This window comes from Zea mays, chromosome 4 (assembly GCF_902167145.1).
Source record: "Zea mays cultivar B73 chromosome 4, Zm-B73-REFERENCE-NAM-5.0, whole genome shotgun sequence".
In the NCBI taxonomy this organism is placed as follows: Eukaryota; Viridiplantae; Streptophyta; class Magnoliopsida; order Poales; family Poaceae; genus Zea; species Zea mays.
This window is the reverse complement of record NC_050099.1, coordinates 241,410,389-241,434,265: the sequence shown is the minus strand read 5'-3', so window position 1 is coordinate 241,434,265 and position 23,877 is coordinate 241,410,389. Positions and strand designations below refer to the sequence as shown.

The following is a 23,877-nucleotide window of genomic DNA, read 5'->3' as shown; positions in this document are numbered from 1 at the left end:
GTGTGTGCATGTATATATATACGTAAGTACAAAATCCATTTAACACTAGAAAACAATCACAAAATAATACGGTTCATCAATATAAGTTCTCCAGTTCATCGTAGTTCAATATAAGTACTTCAGGGTCGGCTAGGTTGGCCTAGAGTAGTGCTGGAAATTGGGTCGGCCGAGTCAGCCCAGCTTAAGTCTATCGTGCTTCGTGTTAAACGGGTTTGGCCACGAGTTTGGACCAGGAAAGCCTAAAAAACTTTTGACCAGTGTCGTGTCAGCCCGAAGTGTAAAATAGTGGACCGGCCCTAAAACGCGTTGTGCCTTCGTTGGGTCGTGTCGGTCCAAGTCTGGCCCATATATTTGATCACATAAAATCAAAATATTACAACCACATAAAGTCCATAACTTACTAAATTGAATATATTAAACAATCATAGCATCATTTGACCACATAAACTTCAAATATCACAACAATATAAAGTCGATATCTTACTAAATTTTTTAAAAAAATTAAACAACTTGGACTTAATTGGCTCGTCTCGGCTAAGCCCGGTCCATCTGTGCGAGCCGTGCTGGGGCCCGACGGGCCGAAATTTGAGGCCTGACCCAGGCCCGCCTTCGGACCGTGGTAGCCCGGGCCATATTATTTCGTGTCGGGTCGTGCTTTGTGCTCTTCCCAAAAAGCTCGGCTATATTCCTAGCACTAGCTTGGAGGACGAATCGGCGGAGCTACTGTAGCCTAGAGGGTAGAGCTGTGGATCGATGGCCGTCTGACCGGTGGCCATCTGGCCGGTGGAGCATCGGCTAGAGTTGGCTAATGGCAACTTGGCCGTGTGGTGGGGACTGCGGGAGAGGGCTAAAGGGGAGACTACGTTGTGGCCTGTGGCCGGTGGGCCTGCGCTGACTACTAAGTACGTTGGGTCAGGTTCGAGTCGTGAGTTGTAGACCGTTTGGCATGGTCCGTGCTCGACTCATGTATAATATCGGGTCGGGTTGGCCCGTGTGTTCTGATTGGATGTGTTGGGTTAGGTTTTTTTAGCTTTGGATCGAGTTTTTTGAGGTTAAGTCAGGTTTGGGTATAGGTGTACATTCGGGCCGCCCGGCCCGGCCCGGCCCAAGCCCAAAAAGGCCTGTATTGTTTGAATTTCGGGCCGGCCCGGTCCGTTTGAATTTCGGGTCGTGCCGGGCCGGCCCATGGGCCTAGCCCTCGGCCCACGGCCCGGCCCGTAATTGATTAAACGTGTCGGGCTCATTTCGGGCGGCCCGAAATTATAAAAGCCCAAAATTCATTTTTAGGCCCGAAATTCACATTAGGGCCCGAAATTCAATTTTTGGCCCGAAATTCAGTTTTTGGCCCAAAATTCACATTATAGCTCTAAATTCAAAAAAAATAATAAAACAAATAAAAGATAAGACAAATAAATTTGAACAAAATCAAAATTAATATTTGTATTAATTAAAGTTACCAGAGCTATGTAATGACTATCTCGTTTATAAATCATTTTGTTAGAAGGAAAAAGAGTATAACCAGCTCTATACAAAGTTCGTAAGTTCAGTTTATTGTCTAATGTTCATAACAAAAGCAAAATTACATCACACACTCTAATTCAAAGCTACAAAAAACATCTAACTAGCATTATCTCTAGCTTTGTGTTCTTTATCAAGTATATGAAAGTGTGGAATGAAGTGTGGTTTTAATAAATATATGGGCCTTTTCGTGCCTCTATATGGGCCATTTCGTGCCTGCCTTAAACGGGCCGTGCCCGTGCCCGCCCATGGGCCGTGACCTCGGCCCAAACCCGGCCCAATATAACGGGTCGTGCCGGCCCGGCACTAAATTATTTCGGGCCGTGCCGTGCCTGGGCTGTGCTTCGGGCCGGCCTATCTGGCCCGGCCCAAATGTACACCTATAGGTTTGGGTCAAAAATCACAATTCATATCCAACTCGTGGATTGTTGCGGATCAAAAAATATGGCACGTACCTACCTGTCGGATTGGTCGGGTTAGGTCGTTGGATCGGGGTTTTTCGAGCGGGTCGGGTCGTATTGTTCGGGTCGGGTGGCCCACAATTAGATCTACTACTAAGACTGTCTCCAGCAACGTCCTCTATATACATCCTCTATATCTGTTCTTTACAGTCTTCTCTAAAAGATTCCATCTCCTATATCTACTTTCTCTCCAACAACGTCCTCTAAATCACGTCCTCTATATATAAATACTTATATTAAAGACATTTTTAATTTTTTAATTTTTGTACATACGTATTTGTCATACTCTCAAATGTATTGTACATATTTTAGTTTTATTAAACCGGTTGTTTAAAGTATTCAAATAGATAGAGAACCGTTTAGAGAAACTCTACATATAGAGGATCCAGCAGCGTTCTCTAAATTTAGAGGACCGTTTAGAGGATGTTGCTGGAGGGAGTAGAGGACGTCATCGTCCTCTAAATTTAGGGTACAGGACCTTTTAGAGCTCCTTGTTGGAGCTAGTCTAAGTGCTCACTGCTCAGTGTTGTGTTTGTGCCAAATTGCCAAGTGCCCAAGCCCAACCGCCAAACAACACAAGTAGTGCGATACTACAAAGTTCCTAGGGCCTGGTCTGGGCTCCCTGTTGTAACCTGTGGGCTGAGGAAGTGACAGCTCGTTGAGCTTGTTAAGAAACCAAGCTAGAGCATCAACTCATGCAAAAATTTAAACGATTTGATTTGAGCCAAGCTAATTAGACTATGAGTTGAGTAAGCCAACAAGCTACGAGTATTTCATCCAGCCCTATTCCTCCAATATAGATCCCCTACATTTACTAGGCCTTACTATTCAATTTGCCCCCTCATTCTCCTCCATTACCATTGCTTCCAAACAAGCTTCAAATATTTTCCCTAGGGATTCTTTTGACATCCAAAGGCACCTTTATTTAATACTCTTCTGTTCTAATTTATAATTTATTTAATTTTTTACTCCAAATTTATTTATAATTTATTTAATTTTTTACTCTAAATTTATTTATAATTGACTCGTCTTGCTTAAAAATTCATAATTATTATTAGTTTTTGATGTGGCATCGATTTGTATATAATATATTTTAAGTATGGCTATGAATTTTTTATTTTTTTTAAAAAAAAGACGAACATATAATATACTTTAAGCATAGCTGAATTTTTCACACAAAAAGTTGAATAAGACGATCTGGTCAAACTTAATTAAAAAAGTCAAACGAATTATAAAATTGAAACGAAGTATAATTCTAATCTATATATTCTATATTATCTTCACATTTACGATTAATTTGTTCTAACTGTTTTCAGGACATTCTTTTTTCACACTCGACTGTTCAGAAGGCCATAACTCAAGCGCCAGTCATGACAAACAAAATTGTATAATACTATATAATATATATAGCAAGTACAAAATCGACGAACTAGGAAATAACTCATTCCTGGCCAATAAAAAATAATATGGCTAGTTTAGCAACTCTATTTTTCTAAGGGGTTCTCATTTCCCAAAAAAAATGAACTAATTTTCCTTGTAAAATGGATATCTCTTGAAAAAATTGGGTTGCCAAACTAGCCCTAAGAAGGAATTCAAACATGAGCAGCTGCCCCTCAATACTTGAAGATATGCCTGGCTAAAATTTTGAAACTAAATCATAATAAGCACATCACATATAATCTAATTGCATGCACAACAATGTTATAAATACAAGGCAAGCACAAAATTTCAACATAAACACATATTTCATTTATTCAAAGAGGGTCGCCAAGCTTACAGCACTCAACAATCTGCTTGTAAAAATAGGGATCTGGCAAAAAAACCATAAAAGGTTGTCAAGGCAAGGCTTCTAGTATGCGCCTAGCATTGGCCAAGATCACCATGAACACCAAGCATCCCAGAGAGACTGTAAAAAAGATGCAACCCTACATGACCCTTACACACCATGGAGAACATGAACAGCACACAACACATCAAGACTAAAAACAAACTCAAAACTCGACAACCAAACACACTGCACAAATCCACAGACGCTCCAGCATCAGCAGCCCTGGAAAAGATGACACCAGCATCTGGTTCTTGAGTTAGAATTGTGATAGTCCAGAGCTGCCAATGGATCACGGATGCCTGCAACTTCATAACCAGGAAGCAGTAAAACGAAAAAGGACTTGGACACTATGGCAACCTAAAAAACCTTATATGACTATAAGGCAAGGACCAGTGTCTGGATCGAGGGGCAGGATGCCAGTGATGGCAGCCAAGGCTCAAAAAACAGATAAACCTCCCGAGAGGTGATCTGTGAAAAACGAGCACTTGACTAGAAAGCACCCCCTAAAACAACTGGTCCTTGAACAATGCGGAAGCCCACCATCATCACTCGCATCGCATGCGAGCCAAAAACCTGAAGATCACCTGGTTGTGCTACTGCTACGGTCGTATATCTGCATCTGGAGGTGGCTCCCAGTAGACTAGACATGAGCCCTTCCAGCAATGGACCATCTTGTCTGCCTATGCAAGGATGTCACACCACCAGAGCTTCTTCTCCAGCGATGCAATGTTGTGGTTGCCAATCATGTCACAGAACTGAAGATTGAGGCCCTCTATAGACTGGCCAAGGTTGCCCAAGAACAGCACGCTCTTCTGAGTAACCTTAGAGCAGCCTGACAGTGAGAGAACACGGAGCTTGAGGTGCCTTGCAGATGCCAGGATGGCAACACCGTAGTCACTAACCATGCAGTTTGAAAGATTAAGCTCCGCAAGCTCGGTGCAGCTCTCAGACATGGTGAAGAGGATAGCATCTGTTATCTTGCTGCAACCCTCAAGGTTGATTTTCTTCAGAGATTTTCCATGTCCCTTCACCAGGGAGGAGACAGCCACATCTGTAATGTTCTTGCAACCACTCAAGTCAACCTTGACCAGACCAGCTTCAGAAGACTGGATCAATGGAAGAAGCCCGTTGTCAGTGACCTCACCAAGACCACTCAGGTCAACCTGCTCCAACTGAGGGCAAATCATCCCCACCGCAGCCAAGCTTGCATCGGTGAAACCTGGGCAATCCTTGATTGTAAGGAAACGAAGTGATCGGCAAAGAGGAAGTTGTGCAGGCGCAGAGCAGATATCCTTGATCCCCATGCATTTCACCAACGATAGAGCCCTGAACTTCTCTCTGCAGTTGAGGAGGAAAGCAAGAATACCGACAAGAGAAACCCGGTTGCATTCCTCGAGATGCAAGTTCTCAAACACCTTTGCTGATTCTGTGAACGCCTTGAGGCCAGCATCTGACACATATCCGCACTTCCTGAGGTACAGCTGCTTCAAGTTCGGGCAGAACTTGGCAATAGAAGCAAGCGCAAGATCGGTGACTCCAGGGCAAGAGGTAACACTCATGCACCTGAGATTCTGCAGGCCAGCAGCATTAGCCATCACCCAGAAACCCCTCTCACCAACAGCAGCGAGACGAGTAAGTGTAAGGTCAGTGATGGCTTTCCCATAGTATCCAATCACAGCAAGCGAAGCATCAGTTATGTTCAATCCCTGGAGCCGGATCTTTGTAAGAGCAGCGGTAGCAGAGCACACCAGGCTGGAAATGCCTTGGTCACCAACAAGAGGGCAGTTCTTGATGTTCACAGCTTGCAGCTTCACGCAGCTGCGGCCAATCGCCCTCAGGCCCTCATTGGCAACACCGGGGCATGCCTCAATGGTCAGAGACACCAAGTTGGGGCACCCCTGCGCAACAGCGACGAGGCCCTTGTCTGTGATGAGGGGACATCGACAGATATCCAGACGCTCGAGCGAGGGACACCCGGCAGCAATCTCCGCGAGCCCAGCATCGGTGATAAGAGGCACATCCCAGAGCGCGAGCGAGCTGAGGTTGGGGCTGCCGCGTGCAACCGCCGACAGTCCTTGGTCCGTGACGCCACGGGTCGGGTGGCTGCCGCGGACGGCGAGCTTCTCCAGCCCGCCACGGGATCCGGCGACGACGGCCATGGCGGCCAGGCGGACGTCGGTGGCCTCCTTGCCCTCTAGGACCCTGTCGACGCACCGATCCGCGGGGGACTCCTCATTATCCTCCTCCATGACGAATTCCTCGTTCAGGTCGGGCAGCGACGGGGTGTCCGCCGCCGCCGCCGCGGCCTGGCCGAGCTCGGAGGCCCGGATGCTGCCGAGGAGCGCGAGCCAGCGGCGGGAGACGCAGGCGGAGGCGCCGCGGCCGCGGCCGCCGGGCACGCGGCGCAGGATCTCGAAGAGGCACTCGTCTGGGAGCGCGTCGAGCGACGGCAGCGGCAGCTGCCTCTGCTTCTTGGCCGCCCTCACGAACTCGGCCGCCGCCGCGGCGACCGCGGACGCGGTCACCAGCGTGCGCTTCCGCTGCTGCACGGCGCCGCGGCAGAAGAGCCCGGCCAGCTCAGCCGGCGCCGAGACGAGGCACCCGCCATCTGTCCATTGAAGCAATCAAAATCAGAACGGAAGAGCACACGTAATCACTTCCTCCCAGCGTAAATCTCAAATCAAAACAAAGCTCCGAAGAAAATAAGAAGAAAGAAGAGGTTTTTCGCCCTCCTCACCTCCGTAATAAGCGTAGAGCGCAGGCATGTCTTCGAATTTCCCAAGACCGAAGGAACCCCTTCCCCTCCCAATCGAATCAAGACCAGGAGAACGAACAGGAGCACGGTCACCGCCGGATCTGGACCGCCGGAGAGGACCGGAAGCATTTACAGCCCGCCGAAGCAAGAAAAACGGGACCCTATCGCCGCCGGCGACAGGGGAAAAAAAGGAAGCGAAGGAAGGAAGGAGAAGGGGAACCTCTGTGGGGATAGTGGAGGAGACCACCGACCTGGGAGGAAAAGAAAACGGCAAAGAGATGGGAGAGGAATATAGGCTAGAGAGGGAGGGGAGTGAGAAAGTGGGGGCTGGCCCGCTTGCGTGTGGCACTGCGGCGGGGCGGGGCGGAGCCGCGGAGAGGATGAATCGGATCGGGGGAGAAATCTCGCACGCACCCTTGGTGCGCGGTGCGGCCAACCCAAGGGACAGAGCGGGGGCCTCGACGTCGCGTCGCGTGCCCCTCGACCCTCGTGGCGCCAAGTTGCACTGCACCGCACGCAGCGAGCTGGATCCATGAACCTCCGCGCTGGACGGGTAGTGCGTGGGGTAGAGCTCGAATCCAGATTTTTCATGCACGCGTGTCGAACTTGAACGTGACAATAGTTTTTTTTTTTAAAAAAATAACTAGCAAAACATTATAACGGATAACTTTCACAGAATTTAAATAAGCTAACGAGCCACTCCTGGTCTCATGTCTTGAATATAGAGTACATTGTGTCTTCATCATCATATATGTCTTGAGTTTTTTTTACGTTTGGTAAACACAGTCAGTGTACATGTCCTAACAACACCTGGCGCAGAAACGCTTTGACAGGTCCCCGCACCACACGCCACTCCTGTTTTGTCACGCCCCTCCGCGCGTGCAGCGAACCTAGCCGCCGCCTCTCCCTGTCAGCCGCCTACCCCACCCACCGAGCACCCAGACCCGGGCCGGATGCATGCACTGCACACCGACTCCAGCCAGACCTTCCTCTACCGTTGCACCCATCCCCATTCCCCAAGCGTACTAGTAGTCCAGGTGCATGGCACCGCATCGTGTACATACTATAATGATGATGCCGCCACTTATAATAACAACATATAAATCCTCCCACTTGCTTGCTTGCTTGCCACACGTTAACACAGGTGCTTTGTTTGTCTAATTATTAATGGCCTAGTGGATGAATGATTTGTATTGGACCGTATCGTCCTTTGGCCGGTAATCAAGTGATTAGCGGAGATACGCTAGATCCGCTCTCCGTTTTTTGCCGCCGCCGTCGTTGATTGATCCTGCAAAATGTTGAGCACAAAATGTCATTCGACTTGCTGGACGTGCACCCCCCCACTACTTTTTGTTTACTCGTTACTACTACTCCCTCTCGGTGCCCCAATGGTGTTCCCGTGTTTCTTGATGAGTCCGTTGATTTTATTTTAAAAAAAAAAATAGCCACTTTCACCAGCGAGTGGCGACGAAGAGGCCTGCGAACGGAAAGTTGGGCTGCACGACAGTGTGGAGTGCTCCCGGGCGGGCCCTTCTTCGTTAAATTGGCCCAAGCGTTGGCTGTTTTTTTTGGATGAAAAATGAATGTCATCCACGCAAACATGCTGCTACGATAATCTAACCAGCTCCATATGTAGAGTTTGTTTGGTACAGTTTTTCTCGTGACATTTTGGCTCTTTTCCTGCATCAGCAGCCGTAGCAAACACTGCTTTTCTTTTTAACGAGTGTTTTGTTCGTTCTTCTCGTAAAATGAACATACAAGTCGTGATCTATGACTTCTCCAGCTGAGCAGCTCTGCCTGCTCTAAACTGCAGAGGGATTTGCAATTTCACCATCGCCGGCAAGCAGCGGGCTTCGCTAATATAGTATTAGGTCTACGAATTATAGACACGGATAAACCCATAATAAATCATAGCATAATAGCAAATAGCCACCACTTGCGGGTTGCAAAATTGCAAATATTTTTGTAACGTAGATCGGACTAGATAAGGATCCGGCTAGAGATAGCAATGAGTACCCGAAACCAGAATACCCGACGGGTTTTACCCGATATGAAGGCGGGTACGAGATAATTTCTCTACTCGTGGGTATGTTAATGAGTAAAAACCTCTACCCGTTGGGTAGACGGGTACGGGTTGGAACTACCCATACCTGTCTACTCATGGGTAAAATATACCCGCATCAATACAACTATAACCATCTAATAGAGCTCATCTTAACTAAAATAAAACCCTTCTCTAGCTATCATTTGTCTAGATACCAAGTTATGTAATCATATGATTTGTTACATGTGAAGTTGAAGTTGTTTTTATATGTTTATTTAATATTTTGAGCGATTGGTATATTGAATTTAAGACTTTTCTAGCGGGTATGGGTTACCCGACGGGTAGAAATTTTTTTTGATAGGGTACAGGTATGGAATAGTAATACCCGACGGGTATATACCCGTTGCCATTCCTAGATCCGGCCAAATGGATGCTACAAACGTTTGGTTTCTCTCAACACTATAATAAATGGGCAACTACATATTCGTTTAAGGGTGTGTTTGGTTGCGGGGGCAGTCGGGCACAACCACACCCCCCTATCGTCCGTCTAATTCTAACGGAAAGCTGGTGACGAAACCGGAATAGTCCTGTCCCAATCTCTCACCCTGAACTAAACATCCTTATCTAAGGGATCATCCAGTCTCGTCCCATCATTGCAACCAAGTATACCCTAAGCCTATATCTAGGGATAACAGCTAGGCGGGGACAGGGGCGGAGGCCTCGATTCTCAAAACCTATTTTCTGTCTCGATCCTAAAATGCTTAACACGGAGGATTTTGCTATGTCCTCGTCGGGAACCTAACCCCGAGAACTTGTAGGGATCAATTGTTGAACCGTTAAACTTACACGTGACGATGTTTTTTGTTAATAGTTAATGATAAAAATAAATAATTAACTTGTCAAGAGACCGTTTATTTTGCAAATATGTTTATTTTGATGCACATATAATGATTTTCTTACGTCCGATAATGTGTATAAGTGACAATATTTTAGATTAATAACAAATGATGTATATTCTAATTATAATTTAAACCGGGACGAGAATTCCCGACATAGATTAATCTTCACGACGAACAGTGATGGGAAGAAACGTCCCCCATATCGTTTGTGTAGATCCCCGTGAGATGAGGAGCTATTGCTATTTACTGTTGTCATCCCTAGTTTCGCTTTACCCTCATCCTCGCCTCATTTTAGATCGGCTCTCACAGGAAAATTGACATCCTTACCTGCATGTCAAGTAATTTTAAAGGAAATAAGACTGGTTACCTACATCTAAAAAATAATACGGCACCCGCTATTTCAATAATGATATCAACAAGACGACGACGACAACAACAAGAAGAATATTATTAAGTTTAGGCAATGATTCGACCTCCAGCCATTTCCGTGAGGCGGAGAATTTCCTAGCCCAAAGCACGGCTGCGTGACGCTACTTGCACGCCAACTCGGTTGATTCCCCGTCGCGATTAACGCCACACGTAATCTCGATCCGTTATCCTCGGCCAGGCTGAAACGACTCCTCCCCCTATGGACCCGCACGTCCTTTTGCAGCGCCCTTCCAGCCGTTGGCGCCGCCTCGAACGCACCTGATCGCCCCACGTACGGCGCCGATGGGCCCCGTCCAGCCGGGCGGCCGCAATGATGATTCCTGCCCCCTTCGCCTCCGGACCGAAAGCGAAGTGAGCAGCTGCAGGGGGAGGCCGCCATTATCGCAGCACGCCGCCGCGTCATCTAATCGAGGCGAGGGGGAGACAGAGAGGAGGAGGAAAAACGGGAAATAAATCTTCATCAAGCAACAGGTAGCGGGAGCGGACGCGAGGTGAACCACTAGCTGGCCAGTGCCGGCCGAGGCTAGGGTTCCGGGGATCGCGGGCGCGGGCTCGGGCTCGACTTTCGTAGCCTAGCCGCCGCCGCCGGCCGCGCGGGGGAACCGGATGCTATGCTGCTGAGCTGCGGGTCGCTCTCCTCCTGGGTGCGCCGCTTCGTCGCCTGCGTTGGGTAAGTCACCCTCTCTCTCCCGCCCTGTCGTTCGCGGCGTCAGTTGATTGCTAAGCTTGTCTGCTTCCCGCTTGCTCCGATGTGATTGGCCGTGGATTGCGTTTAGCTGTACCGACGCGATTGGCTCTGCGCTGAATCCTTGGGGTCTGTTAGTTTTGGTGAGGATTGAGTCCACATGGGATGGGAATAACCGAGCGGGCCCTTATGAAATCAATTGCGGTGAGTGATCCGTGTATCTGTTTGAGTGGGTTAGCTAGCACTTTGCAGGTTCCAAAATGGCTGTAAGTTACTAGGTGTTAGCTCTAGACAACCCAAACTCATATGAAGGAAAAACAGAATGATCTAACTATTTGTTTCAAATGTAGCATTTTTTTTATTTCTGCTGTTATGCGTCAATTACCTGGTAGTACTAATCGTTTCTTGGCCAATCCTGGCTTGCAACAGAGCAGAGGTTGTTTTGGTTGTGCCCAGCCTACTCCAATAATAGCTGTTGACAAGCCTACAAAAGGTTTAAGAATTCAAGGACGCTCAGTAAAAAGGCGCAACGTATCAGACGACTTTTGGAGCTCGAGCCCACACGAAATGGAGAATAGTGCCTTGCAATCCCGGCACAGTATGTCCTCAATCAGCACAGCAGCACAGCCTAATGATCAGCATGTTTCTGGAACTAGCAGCTCCCCAAATGAGTTTGTAAATCAAGGTAAACTAGTTACACATATCTACATTCACAGAACAGTTGGTGCTCATGTGCGCTAATTTATAATGTTAGATTGTTTGTTCCATACCCCTGTGAGTTTTCAGAAAACATTAAACCAATATTTGCTTGTTGAAGTTCTGTTCATGCTTATTTAATTAAACTGCATTTCAGTATGTGTGTTTGTGCTCCAGAGAATTCAGCAAAATGGCAATTTTACAAGATGCCATGTGATAGAAATTCTATGCAAATAATTACCTAGCATGACTGTATGCAGTAGCAGTTTGTGGAACTCAGCTATGCTCCTATAATTGGTAACTAACTAGTGTTACCTGTTAGCAATAAGAACCCTTTTTGGTCTTCATGACAGAGAGTCTCTCACGCAAGTTTTTTTTTGGGGGGCAATAGGCCAACTGAACCCTGACTTTGCCCGCACGGTCAGATGTAAACCATTTGCTCTTATGACTCCTGAATCCGGAGAAATACTTGTGGTTCATCACATCATTTTTATATTATAATAAAGCAAGATGCTTCATTCACTGGTACTCTGTCCCTTCATTTGCACAAACATAGGTCTTCTACTATGGCACCAGACTAGACAGCAGTGGATTGGAAACCGAAGGCTTAATTCTCAGGGTCAACAAAGTCAAGAACCAAAAATAAGGTTAGTTCTCCTAGTTTCAATTTTCTTATGGAATGTCTATGTTCTTAAATTTTCGAAGTCTTGGCAGTGACCAGAATATTTTTCATGCTTGGAAATGAAGCAGTTGTGGTTCCCGCCACTCTTTTTACTGTCATTTGAAATACCTCGAAGTTGTGATATATTGTTATCGATGTCATACTATTTATATAGTAATCTCCTTGTTAGCCAGTTGATAGTTTGATAGTGGCGCACCAGCAGTGCGAATGCTCGATTAATACTTCCAAATTAGCATAGTTTCTGAGTGCCTTTCGAACTAACATTTGCCTGGCGACTGCAGTTGTAATGCTACATACGAAAGCCTGCTCGGAAGCTCGAAGCCGTTCCCACAACCGACCCCTCTTGGTGTAAGATATCTTGAGAAGCTACATGTCATCTTCAATCTGAACATATGCGTCCTATTTTAGACAGTGCATTGACTTCCCTTGGTTGTCTGCTCTCAGGAAATGGTGGATTTTCTCGTGGTCAGCTGGGAGCAGGAAGGCTTGTACGGTTAGAGCTGGTTATTGGAAGGTGCCGTTGGTTAGAGCTGGTTATTGGAAGGTGCCGTTTGTAATCACGTTATTATTCGCTGAAATGTACGCAGCTTGAGTAGGCTGCAGAAGTCTGTGTCGTGTTGAATGTGGATTGCCTCGGAGACAGGAACAGGATGACACCCCTTTTAAGCAAATGTATAAAATATTCGTTGTTTTTATTACTAGTATAATTGTTTGTGTTCACAGCGTTCAGTTTACGAGTTCATTGTTCTACACTACAGTACTATGTATAAAGTTCGTTTTCGGGGGAAAAAGACAGAAGAAACATATACAGTGGGAGCGGCCCCGGTCCTGATAGGTTGGTCACTGCATTAGACCACAACATTACTAGCAATTCAATGATGTTTTCATTGGCATCCACTTCAAATAGATTTAGTTCCAAATCTGTAGTTGCACCTCCATCCATTACTCTGTTGTTGCTTCCTACGTGCACATGACTAGATCCTATCCTTTTATTTCCTTGCTTTCGGAGACAAAAGTACATGGTTGTTTCATCTCTGATTTTGTTACCTACATAGATCACAGGAGCAACACAGCTTGAATGAATAGGAAAGACCATCCCATCGCTTTAATAACAAAGATGTTGGATCCTGCTCTGGTATGGAACAACCAATCATTCCCATCATTTTCCCACCTCCTGTGGGTTGTATGGCCTTCTATAAATGCTTCCATGTTCCTTACCTTGTCATTGTTATTCTTAAATGATGATGTATTACAGCTCCATATAGGGAGGGGCTGTTTGGTTAAGTAATCACTCCATCCAACATTAGGTGGTGCATCGTGAGTCCATCCCTCAAATTTGGTAGGATAATCTCATTCCTCGTTATAGTATTAACTAACTATGAGAAATAAGGAATGAGGTGGTGATTGATTAAATTATTTCATTCTACAAACTAAGTAAAAGATGTGAGGAGTAAGAAGATAATAGACTAATTTATTCCTCAAACCAACAACCCTAACGGGGCGTTTGGATCCATTCATTATGGAGGAATTAGAATTTACTTAATTAAGTAACCTATTTAGTTTGGAATTTAACATTCCACCGCAATCCAAAGTTCAGATATAATCCTATCTCAAATTCATGGGGTGCATGATGAGAAATGATTTTATATATCAGTAAAATTTGTTTCTAATCTACAACTTATTGGACGCTCTTCGGTTCACTCTTTTGTAATAAAAATGTAGCACATAAATATCTCCGATATCTTGCTAATAATAGTATATAAATATATTCTGTATAAAACTGAATTAGCTTAATTAATATATGCCTAAATTATTATTATTAGAATGGAATTCAATTCCAAGGATCCAAACGGGACGTAATGGTTTTTTATTTCCCTTAGAGTGTGGCTACAAGATGTGATTAGTCTTCGCCTTTAGGTGCCGTTTGGTTCACGAAATGTAACGTAAATGGTAACGATTCACACTCAAATACCGGCGGTAACAAATTTGAATAAGGTAGTACCTATTTATAGTGTGATATCGATTACGGTTATCCCTTGTACCATGTGTGTTTGTACTGTTGCGAGTAGACGAGCAAGCCACAGAGGATCCGGGTGTTCAGCAGGTAGAAGTTGCTGAGCAGGAGCTTATTGAAGGAAAGTTGTGCCCTTGACCACTTTTATTTACCTAATAATGTTATTTATAACCATTTTATCATGCATAGGCTTAATTTTGATGGGCCCAATAGGTCACCTAGGGTTGAAAACGGACGGAAAAAATCTCGTCCCGACCCGTACCGTTTTCTATATTTGACCCGACCGTTTCCGTATTTACGGAAAAATATGGAAACGGGACGGAAACGGGAGAGGGCTTATTCCGTCCGTTTTTGCGGGATCCCGTTTTTTTCCGGATTGAACCCGTATTTATTCTGTATTTGATAATATGGGACGAGCCTAATATGCATTAGCATATAAACTAAATTCTTATGTATTTAGGTGACAAATTATAGCACAATTGACCATTGTAACCACTGGCTCTTTTCAAATAACAAGTGATCTAAAGTCTTAAACAACATCGAATGTAGCTAAATGTACACATTTAGCAACCAAACAACAATAGAATGTTGTCTCTCTATATCTTTTTGTTTTATATTATTGTTCTGCCAATCAATCACTAGTCAAACATCAATAACATTTTTATTTGTATTAAATTATAAGTTTCCGTTAGTATTTCCGTTTCCGTTCGTTTTCGCAATTCCGTTTATCCCGCTTCCGTTTCCGTCCCCAACTATTCCGGACCCGATCCCGTTTCCGATGATAAAATGCGGATACGGAAACGGGAGAGGGGTTTTTCCGTCCGTTTCCGTCCGTTTTCATCCCTAAGGTCACCCTAGTCTGGCTATCTTTTTACCTTGTTTACCCCTGAATTTTTGGGTAGTGTTGGGGGCCTTTGTCTTCCGAAGGTCCTCAAAAACACGACTAACATGCTTTCTAGTATAATATACTATCATAGAAACCTTCGGCTTCGAGATGAAGGTGTGCACGGTATGAAATGTGCGATCTGGAAGAAGGATGAATCAGTTCCGAAGCTGTGGATGGAGAAGCTTCGGCTTAGCGCAAAGACGGTGGTGGAGAATGGAACCAACCTAAAGGGGAAAATACTACTTAATCCTCGACAAATTACCCTTTAACCAATAGTATCAAGGACATGGATATAATTTTACACAGACTACGTCCTGTGCCTATAAATAGATGAACAGTAACACCGTACTGTTCACGCTGACTTGTAATCACTCGCACGTCATTCTTGGATTCTTACCTTCTGTTAAGCCGAAGGTACAAATGTAATTCAATATTACCAATGTTTATTCATGATCATATAATGAAAAGATAGATAATTTAATGATTTGATATTATCATTCATGTTCTTTGTATATCCCATATGTTCCTGTTTTTCTATTATGACATATTGAGATGATGAAGGTTTGTCCTTCAGAACCTTCGTTCGAAGATCATTATATCCTAAGGGAGATAATACTTCTAGGGACGAAGGTATTTAACCATTAACATTTGTGTTGTCTTGTTCTTAACTTATAACATTTGAGAACAAGTGACCAACATTGGCGCCCACCTCCGGTGAACTCATTTGACCACCTTCGGCAAGCTGTGACCTTCGTCATGTCGCCGAAGAAGTCTTCAGGGCTAGGGGCCGCACTGCAGCCACTAGATGTCAATCCGGAAACACTACGCGAAGCTAGGAGCAAAAAAGGAAGGCTACCAGTCTGACACCTCAGGAGGAGGAGTTGGACCAAGAAATCAGGGACCTCGAAGCCATTCATCAACAAGTTCAGAGGAAAAAGGAAAAGATGCTTCGTCTCGCCGATCTTCAAAAGAAGATCGATGAGGCCGCTGAGGAAATGCGTCATATCACCCAAGATGACCAAGACCGAAGGCCTCAACACAGAGACCTTCATCAGGACAATTCATACAACGACGATGAATGGTATGATGATTTCCATCATGACAATTTTGTTTTTGATGATGCTTCTCCTCTAGCAGCAGAATTGCAGGCTACCCCATGGCCCCCGTCATACAAGCCACCCCAGCTTCCTATGTATGATGGGCACTCAGACCCGAAGCAGTTTCTAATGAGTTATGAGGCAACCATATCTTCTTATGGGGGCAACACTGCAGTCATGGCGAAATCCTTCATCATGGCAGTCAAAAGTGTCGCACAAACTTGGTACTCTTCTCTTCGGTCAGGAACAATCACATCATGGCAGAAGCTTAAAGATATGCTAATCACTAGCTTCCAAGGATTTCAGATGAAGCCAATCACTGCTCAGGCTTTGTTCGAGTGCACACAAGACTACGAGGAGTACCTTCAGGCGTATGTCCGAAGGTTCCTGTGTCTGAGAGCACAAGCGCCTACAGTGCCCAATGAAATTGTCATTGAGGCCATGATCAAAGGGCTTCGGCCAGGACCTACGACTCAGTATTTTCCCAGGAAACCCCCACAAACTCTGGAGAAGCTTCTTCAGAAAATGAATGAATATATCCGGGCTGATAATGATTTCCGCTAGAGAAGGAAAAAAGCCTACAGGTTTTCTGAGATGACCAGGGGCTTCGTAGGAAGAATCCACCCCAGACATGTCAGATCGATTCATAATTCCAGCCTAAGTGATGATAGAGGAAGCCAACCTCAAAGGCCACAACACAGCTCACAATCTTCAGGGCAACAACAAAGCTCTTTCAGGCCACCAGTCCCAAGGGGCAGAGGCGGCAGGGGCTTCGGAGGAAGATATGGGGATCAGCCCAGAAGGCTATATTGTTTATTCTATGGTGAAGATAAGGGCCACACCACAAGAACATGCCAAATCACAATACAGAAGCAAAAGGAGATTGCCGAAGCTGAGGTGCAACAGAATCAGTCGAAGTAGGTCTTACATACTGCTTCATGCTACTATCCCTATGTACCAGAGTACGTAGGCAATCAACAACCTTCGGCTTCTGTCGCTTCGACAAGTCACTCTCAAGCTTCCTCGGCCCAGCTCTCATTACCTCCACCATTACCACCCACTCAGACCCGAAGCCAGCAGCCAGAAGGGCACCCGCACGCACAGAAGAAGCGTGATTTTCGGGAGGAATCCGAAGCTCGCACAGTCAACAGCACTGTGCCAGAATCCAAGCATATCTATTGAAGAATATCCTATTCTTGATGTATCATTATCTTTTATGCCATTTTAATTTTTGTATGAGAAACAAGTCATGAAGGACTAAAATTCGATTTATGTAATAATTGAGTCTGTGTCAACGAGTAAAATACGTCTTAAATAGACTTCTGAAGTTACAAAACTCGTTCCTAAGGGAGCGCAGAGTAAGTTCCGAAGCTACAAAACTCGTTCCTAAGGGACTGCAGAGTAAGTTCCGAAGCTACAAAAGTCATTCCTAAGGGAGCGCAGAGTAAGTTTTTGAAGCTACAAAAGTCGTTCCTAAAGGAGCGCAGAGTAAGTTTTCGAAGCTCAGAAGTCGTTCCTAAGGGGATGCAGAGCCAAAAATTCTACTGAAATAGAAGGTGAAGAAGCTCCAAAGTCGTTCCTAAGGGGATGCAGAGCTTAAAGACTACAAAGACGTTACTAAGAGGATGCAGAGTCTTGTGTGTTCCAGTGTGGGCGCGCGTGTGTGTGTTTGACATCACCATCATATCATAGCGTCATTCCGCACAATATTACATCATACATCATATTGTATCAACGACAAAAAGATTGGATACGAAGCAAATCTTCGGCAATATTTTATTGAATGAAAATGTGCTGAGGCACGAAGCAAACTTCAGGAAACACAATCTTATCATACTTGCCATAGAAGGGGCTTCCTTCTTTACGAAGCATGAAAAGAAGGGAAGATGTTTTTTCGCCGAATAAATTTCATGCATCACAAAGAAATATATTGCAACAATTTACATGTCTGATTAACTGTTCCATACACCAAATGTTACATAATATCATTACAATGAAGTCTAATCTTCCTTAAGTATTTTTTCCGCGACATCTTTTAGCAGTTTGTCGACGACTTCGTCGACGATGGAGTTAGCAATGCTCATTATATCTAGTGCTTATTTCATGACTGGATCGGCTAGGGGGTTGTATGGCTCAGGCAGCGGTGATAGTTCGGTTGTAATAAGCAAACTGTTAGTTCGAAGCCGGAAAATAAACGCTGAAGCTAAAATTCAAAAAAATACCTATGCGCCTTTCGCGCTCAGCAACTTCTTCGGCTCGCCTAGCTTCTTCCCGGGCTTCGTGGTTTTTTTCATTCTTCTTTATAATTTTGTTGGCCAATTCCCGGCCACTGTTCACCCATACATCGGAATAAAATTTTCCGCCCACCAATGTAGCTTCAGCCGAAGGGTCTTTTGTGTCGTCTATGGAGAAGGCGGATTCAGCCTGGGTCGCAGCTTTAACATGATCGCAACCAGCCTTCTCCAGGATAGGCGCAATCCCTCGAGCGCCGGAGAAAGCACAGATATCCCCACGATCGCTCAGGATCTCTTCAAATGCTTCAGCTTTCCCGCTTATCCAATCAATAACACCCTCGGGGTCGCCTCGGATGAAGTTTTCTTCAGAAGAATAGGCGCCTACTTTGGCAAAGCTGGTTTTCAATTTTTTCACACAATCCAAGGATTTCTCGAAACACATTTTCTTGGATTCACGAAGCTCCTCAACATTTTTCTCTAGCCTAGTTTTCGACCATTCACTAATTTCTTGACTAGCTTTTGTAACCGCAAAGTTCTCATTGGCTTCAGCAAGTTTTTTTCGAAGGTCTTCAATTTCGGCTTTATAAATTTCGGATTGAGTGTTAAACTTTGCTTCATCTTCTTTCACTTTATCCACCAATGAAAATAATTTTTTGTCCTTCTCCAAGGCTTTGTTTCTCATTTTAATGACTTATGATCGAAGGTTGCCAAGAGCTATCGTGCTCTGCATTCTTTTGTGCCCTCAGTGCGTTGCTAAGAATTAAGCACTGCGAAAAAGAAGGATAAAGGTTTAGCATGAGAATAAGACTTTATTTCCAAGTTCATAGACTTTAAGTTTACAATTTTTGTACCTTCAGACTGTTGTATGCAAGGCTGTCCGCGAGGTCATCCTTCGACATGGCGGAGAGGCCAACCTCGAGCTTCGGAAATCCCATACTTTTGGCCATCTCCCGGTAGACAGATATTTCTTTGTTGTCCAGAAGACAGTATAAGAAATCATCTTCGTCCGTACCATTGAACACTAAGGCCCCCTTCGGATATTTCAGTTTCCGGGCGTAGTGTTTGGCTTCTACAATCTCTTCTTCAGATAGTCTTTTCCCGAAGCATGTAGAATAATAAAATCAAGATTTTCGGACAGTACTTCGGGAGCAGGAGATTTAGCTTCTTCGGCCACTTCCTTCTCCATAGCTATGCCAATATCTGGAGATTCTTGCTCAACCCTTTCCTCAGTTACGGCAGGCTTCGTCTCAGCAGGCACTGAAGGCCCAGCTTCGGTTTCAGTGTGAGCCATAGTAGCTTTGGCAACCTTTTTTATAGGAGCAGGAGTCAATGCTCTTGTTGTCCCCTTGACGGCGTCTAACACGCTGGCCATTCTTCTCCTCTTGGGAGTTGTGGCGGGAGCTTTTGCAACCTTCGGCAATTTTGCTTCTACCGGCGGGCTTAGAATTTCTGGCAGCACTATTGTTTTTTCTAACTCTGGCTTTTTGGCCGCCCCATATTCGGCTTTGACTGGCTCAACTATAGGCACATTCGGCACTATAGTTGATTCCTTAGCGCTCCGAGCGGCAGGAGCAGCTTGTTCCGCTTCGGCAGCGGAAGATGTCTCTTCACCAAATTTTGGCACTGTGGCCGTCTTAATATACCTCGGCCGATGCGTCAGAACCTTGATCTTTTTCCCTTCGGCACAGCAAAGATGGCCGAAGCAGCAATTTTCCTCGTTTTTCCCTGCCTTCGCGAGGGATAGTAGTAATCAAGGTATATGAAACCAATCACATCAAAAACTCTGTTCAACCTTTTCTTGCCCCGACCCCCGAAGGCCAAGGACAAAGCATCATCTTCGGCTCTGGTATATGCCCCAAGTAACTCATCGCTAGTAGCCTCAATACATTTCAGCCACTCGTCATTTGGTTCGTCAAATCGATCTCTATATCTGAAGGTGTATTTCAAGCGAACTAATCCACCTTGAATGGACCCGACAGCAGTCTCCTTCGACATCTCCTAGTTGTCCACAAGTGGCCATACCCTGTAAGCTATGTGCTCTTGGAACATGTCTCTTGTACCAATGAAAGCACAGACATTGCTGAAAGCCTTTTGACATGCTTCGGCATCATTTTCAATCACCATAGTCGACTTTCGAAGGCCGAAGCGAGACTAGATGGGGTATTGGATAATCCCCTTTATGTCCTCCCTTTCAATAAGATTATTCTTAACATAAAATCATTCCTCCATCCAGGCCCCGGGCCACCTTTTCTGAAATGTTGGAACCAGGTAGCTTGCATTAGAACGAGCAATGAATCCATAACAACCGAAGTTGTTGTGATACTGCTTTTTGCCAGTGGCCTTCGTCTCGTACAATAGTTCGTGCATATTGCAAAAACACTTTGCGCTCGGTTCCAGCCCTTGGCTTCTCACAGCCCAAATAAACATCCCCATTCTAATTATAGCTTCGAGAGTAATTTGATGAAGAAAGATCTGAAATATCTTCAACACTTCAACCAAAAATTTGCTCAATGGGAACCGAAGACCCGCCTTCATAAAGCTTCTGTACACAACAACCTCATTTTCTTCAGGAGCAGGGGCGGTGCTGTCCCCTCCAACCCTCACAATAGACATGTCACGAAAGTACCTTCCCTTCATGGCGTCAATCTAACTTTGTTTAATGGTCGACTTTCTGAAGATGGTATGGCTTGGTCGCCAGGGCCGGTCTTCAGAATCTTCATCCCCACTTTCCACATCATAGTCATCACTATCGTCAGAATCTTCAGACAAATCTGCCATTATTTCCTTTGTGATCTTCTCTATATTTGTTTTTTCCATAGATTCGTAAAACCCAGCAAGAGCAGGGTCCACAACCTTCTTCACCTCAGACATCTTCTTCTCTTCAGACATGCAACAAGCACTTGTGTATATCACGAAGCTCGAAAATCAAGCGAGAGCTGATAGCAAGAGAATTAAAATTTGAGAAAACAACACAAGCAACTGAAATGGCGTAACAAATGCTGCCGCTGTGGGTTTCTATTTATATGCCTAGTGCATTACAACTTGGCGGGCCCCATTTGTCATTAACTTTCGCTATTCTAGCGAAGGGAAGGTGTTTTTTCGGACCTTCGGCTAAAGGCCTTCGTTCACGTCGCAGTCTGAATTTGTTACATAAAAGAACAAATTAATACTGCGAGGGGCTACTGTTGGGGGGCCTTCGTCTTCCGAAGGCCCTCAAAAACACGACTAACATGCTTTCTAGTATAATATACTGTCACAGGAACCTTCAGCTTTGAGATGAAGGTGTGCACGGTATGAAAGGTGCGATCTAGAAGAAGGATGAATCAGTTCCAAAGTTGTGGATGGAGAAGCTTCGGCTTAGCGCAAAGACGGTGGTGGAGAATGGAACCGACCTAATGGGGAAAAGACTGATTAATCCTCGACAAATTACCCTTTAACCAATAGTATCAAGGACATGGATGTAATTTTACACATGCTACGTCCTGTGCCTATAAATAGATGAACAATAACACCGTACTGTTCACGCTGACTTGTAATCACTCGCACATCATTCTTGGATTCTTACCTTCTGTTAAGCCGAAGGTACAAATGTAATTCAATATTACCAATGTTTATTCATGATCATATAATGAGAAGATAGATAATTTAATGATTTGATATTATCATTCATGTTCTTTGTATATCCCATATGTTCCTGTTTTTCTATTATGACATATTGAGATGATGAAGGTTTGTCCTTCAGAACCTTCGTCCGAAGATCATTATATCCTAAGTGAGATAATACTTCTAGGGACGAAGGTCTTTAACCATTAACATTTGTGTTGCCTTGTTCTTAACTTATATCATTTGAGAACAAGTGACCAACATGTAGTCATTGCTATTACTATACTTGGTTTTGGGTATTCAGATAACTATTACACTTGTTCATTCTTTATTACTGTTCTATTCCTTTTCATGATAAGACCCCTATGTTAATTGGAACATCGAGCTTAACTTGAGAAACACGTGCCACCATAAGGGTGTAATGGGACACCCTTGGCTAACTAACTAAGAAAGCTAGTGGAGGACTACCTTACCCGATAGGGACAAGGGCAGTAGGGGAGTAGGCGTGTAGGGAGGTTCCCGGGTTGATTTTGCTGTTGAAAGGGAATTAGGCTTACACCTAGTTCCTAAATAATTTTGGTGGTTGAATTGCCCAACACAAATAATTGGACTAACTAGTTTGCTCTCGTGTATAAGATTATACAGGTGTAAAAGGTTCACACTTAGCCAATAAAAAGATCAAGTATTGGATTCAACAAAGGAGCAAAGGGGCAACCGAAGGCACCTCTGGTCTGGGGGCACCGGACTGTGTCCGGTGCACCAGAGGACTCCCGCTCGAACTTGCCGCCTTCGGGAATTTCCAGAGGCACTCCGCTATAATTCACCGGACTGTCCGGTGTACACCGGACAGTGTCCGGTGCTCCAAGGAAGAGCGGCCTCCGGAACTCGCCAGCCTCGGGAAAACGCAGCGGCTGCTCCGCTATAATTCACCGGACATGTCCGGTGTACACCGGACTGTCCAGTGAACCAGCAGAGCAACGACTACTTCGCGCCAACGGTCACCTGCAGGCGCATTCAATGCGCGCCAGAAGCGCGCAGAAGTCAGGCATGCCCATACTGGCGCACCGGACATTGAACAGTACATGTCCGGTGTGCACCGGACATCCAGGCGGGCCCAGAAGACAGAAGCTCCAACAGTCGGAATCCAACGGCATTGGTGACGTGGCTGGCGCACCGGACTGTCCGGTGCACCATACGACAGTCAGCTTCCACCAACGGTCATGTTTGGTGGTTGGGGCTATAAATACCCCAACCACCCCACCATTCATTGCATCCAAGTTTTCCAGCTTCCAACCACTATACAAGAGCTAGCATTCATTGCAAAGCACACCAAAAGAGATCAAATCCTCTCCTAACTCCATACAAAGCCTTAGTGACTAGAGAGAGTGATTTGTTGTGTTCATTTGAGCTCTTGCGCTTGGATCGCTTCTTTTCTTTCGCATTCTTTCTTGTGATCAAACACTCACTTGTAATTGAGGCAAGAGACACCAATTGTGTGGTGGTCCTTGCGGGAAGTTTTGATTCCCAAGTGATTTGAGAAGAGAAGCTCATTCGGTTCGAGGGACCGTTTGAGAGAGGGAAGGGTTGAAAGAGACCCGGCCTTTGTGGCCTCCTCAACGGGGAGTAGGTTTGAGAGAACCGAACCTCGGCAAAACAAATCCACGTGTCTCACTTCATCATTCACTTGCGATTTGTTTTCACGCCCTCTCTCGGACTCGTTCTTATTTCTAACGCTAACCCGGCTTGTAGTTGTGTTTATATTTGTAAATTTCAGTTTCGCCCTATTCACCCCCCTCTAGGCGACTATCAGCTGTGACGGCGGTCAGACGGGGGATTCCTGCATTGCTCTTCCTAGAAACTGTATCGGGTTTTCTTAAGCTAATGGAACTTTGTAAAGGCCTCATAGTGGATCCCTAGCCATTCACCTTGGTAGTGTCTAAGGGTCTAGCTAACCCAGGCATCATGGGATGCACGACTTGTGGGTACAGGGTACAATATCTGCAGATTGTAAAATTGGTATACTTAAAGGGATTCTTGAGACGGGCT

At 45.1% G+C, this 23,877-nt stretch overlaps 2 protein-coding genes across 3 annotated transcripts; one reads left to right on the top strand and one right to left on the bottom strand.

Annotated features, from left to right (window-relative positions):
- Positions 1–3,708: 3,708 nt before the first annotated feature.
- Positions 3,709–6,806, bottom strand: LOC100279520 (uncharacterized). Its single transcript, NM_001317823.1, has 2 exons — positions 6,545–6,806; positions 3,709–6,415 (listed from the first exon to the last, which is right to left on the bottom strand). Exons 1-2 carry the CDS (start codon positions 6,570–6,572, stop codon positions 4,488–4,490), a joined length of 1,956 nt encoding a protein of 651 aa, NP_001304752.1. The 5' UTR covers positions 6,573–6,806; the 3' UTR covers positions 3,709–4,487.
- A 3,242-nt stretch (positions 6,807–10,048) lies between these two features.
- On the top strand, positions 10,049–12,731 carry LOC100275083 (uncharacterized). Of its 2 annotated transcripts, none has more exons than XM_020551396.3 (5): positions 10,049–10,604; positions 11,049–11,304; positions 11,872–11,962; positions 12,279–12,345; positions 12,442–12,726. In XM_020551396.3, the coding sequence occupies exons 2-5, from the start codon at positions 11,187–11,189 to the stop codon at positions 12,493–12,495; spliced, it is 330 nt and encodes a 109-aa protein (XP_020406985.1). In that variant the 5' UTR covers positions 10,049–10,604; positions 11,049–11,186; the 3' UTR covers positions 12,496–12,726.
- The last annotated feature ends 11,146 nt before the right edge of the window (positions 12,732–23,877 follow it).

Excerpts from the sequence above, each read along its gene's own strand:
- LOC100279520 (NM_001317823.1), bottom strand. The coding sequence starts at position 6,572 with ATGCCTGCGCTCTACGCTTATTACGGAG. Across the intron at positions 6,416-6,544 it reads GCTCTACGCTTATTACGGAG|ATGGCGGGTGCCTCGTCTCG; the intron begins GTGAGGAGGGCG and ends TTCAATGGACAG.
- LOC100275083 (XM_020551396.3), top strand. The coding sequence starts at position 11,187 with ATGGAGAATAGTGCCTTGCAATCCCGGCACAGTATGTCCTCAATCAGC. Across the intron at positions 11,305-11,871 it reads AAATGAGTTTGTAAATCAAG|GTCTTCTACTATGGCACCAG; the intron begins GTAAACTAGTTA and ends GCACAAACATAG. Across the intron at positions 11,963-12,278 it reads AGTCAAGAACCAAAAATAAG|TTGTAATGCTACATACGAAA; the intron begins GTTAGTTCTCCT and ends TGGCGACTGCAG.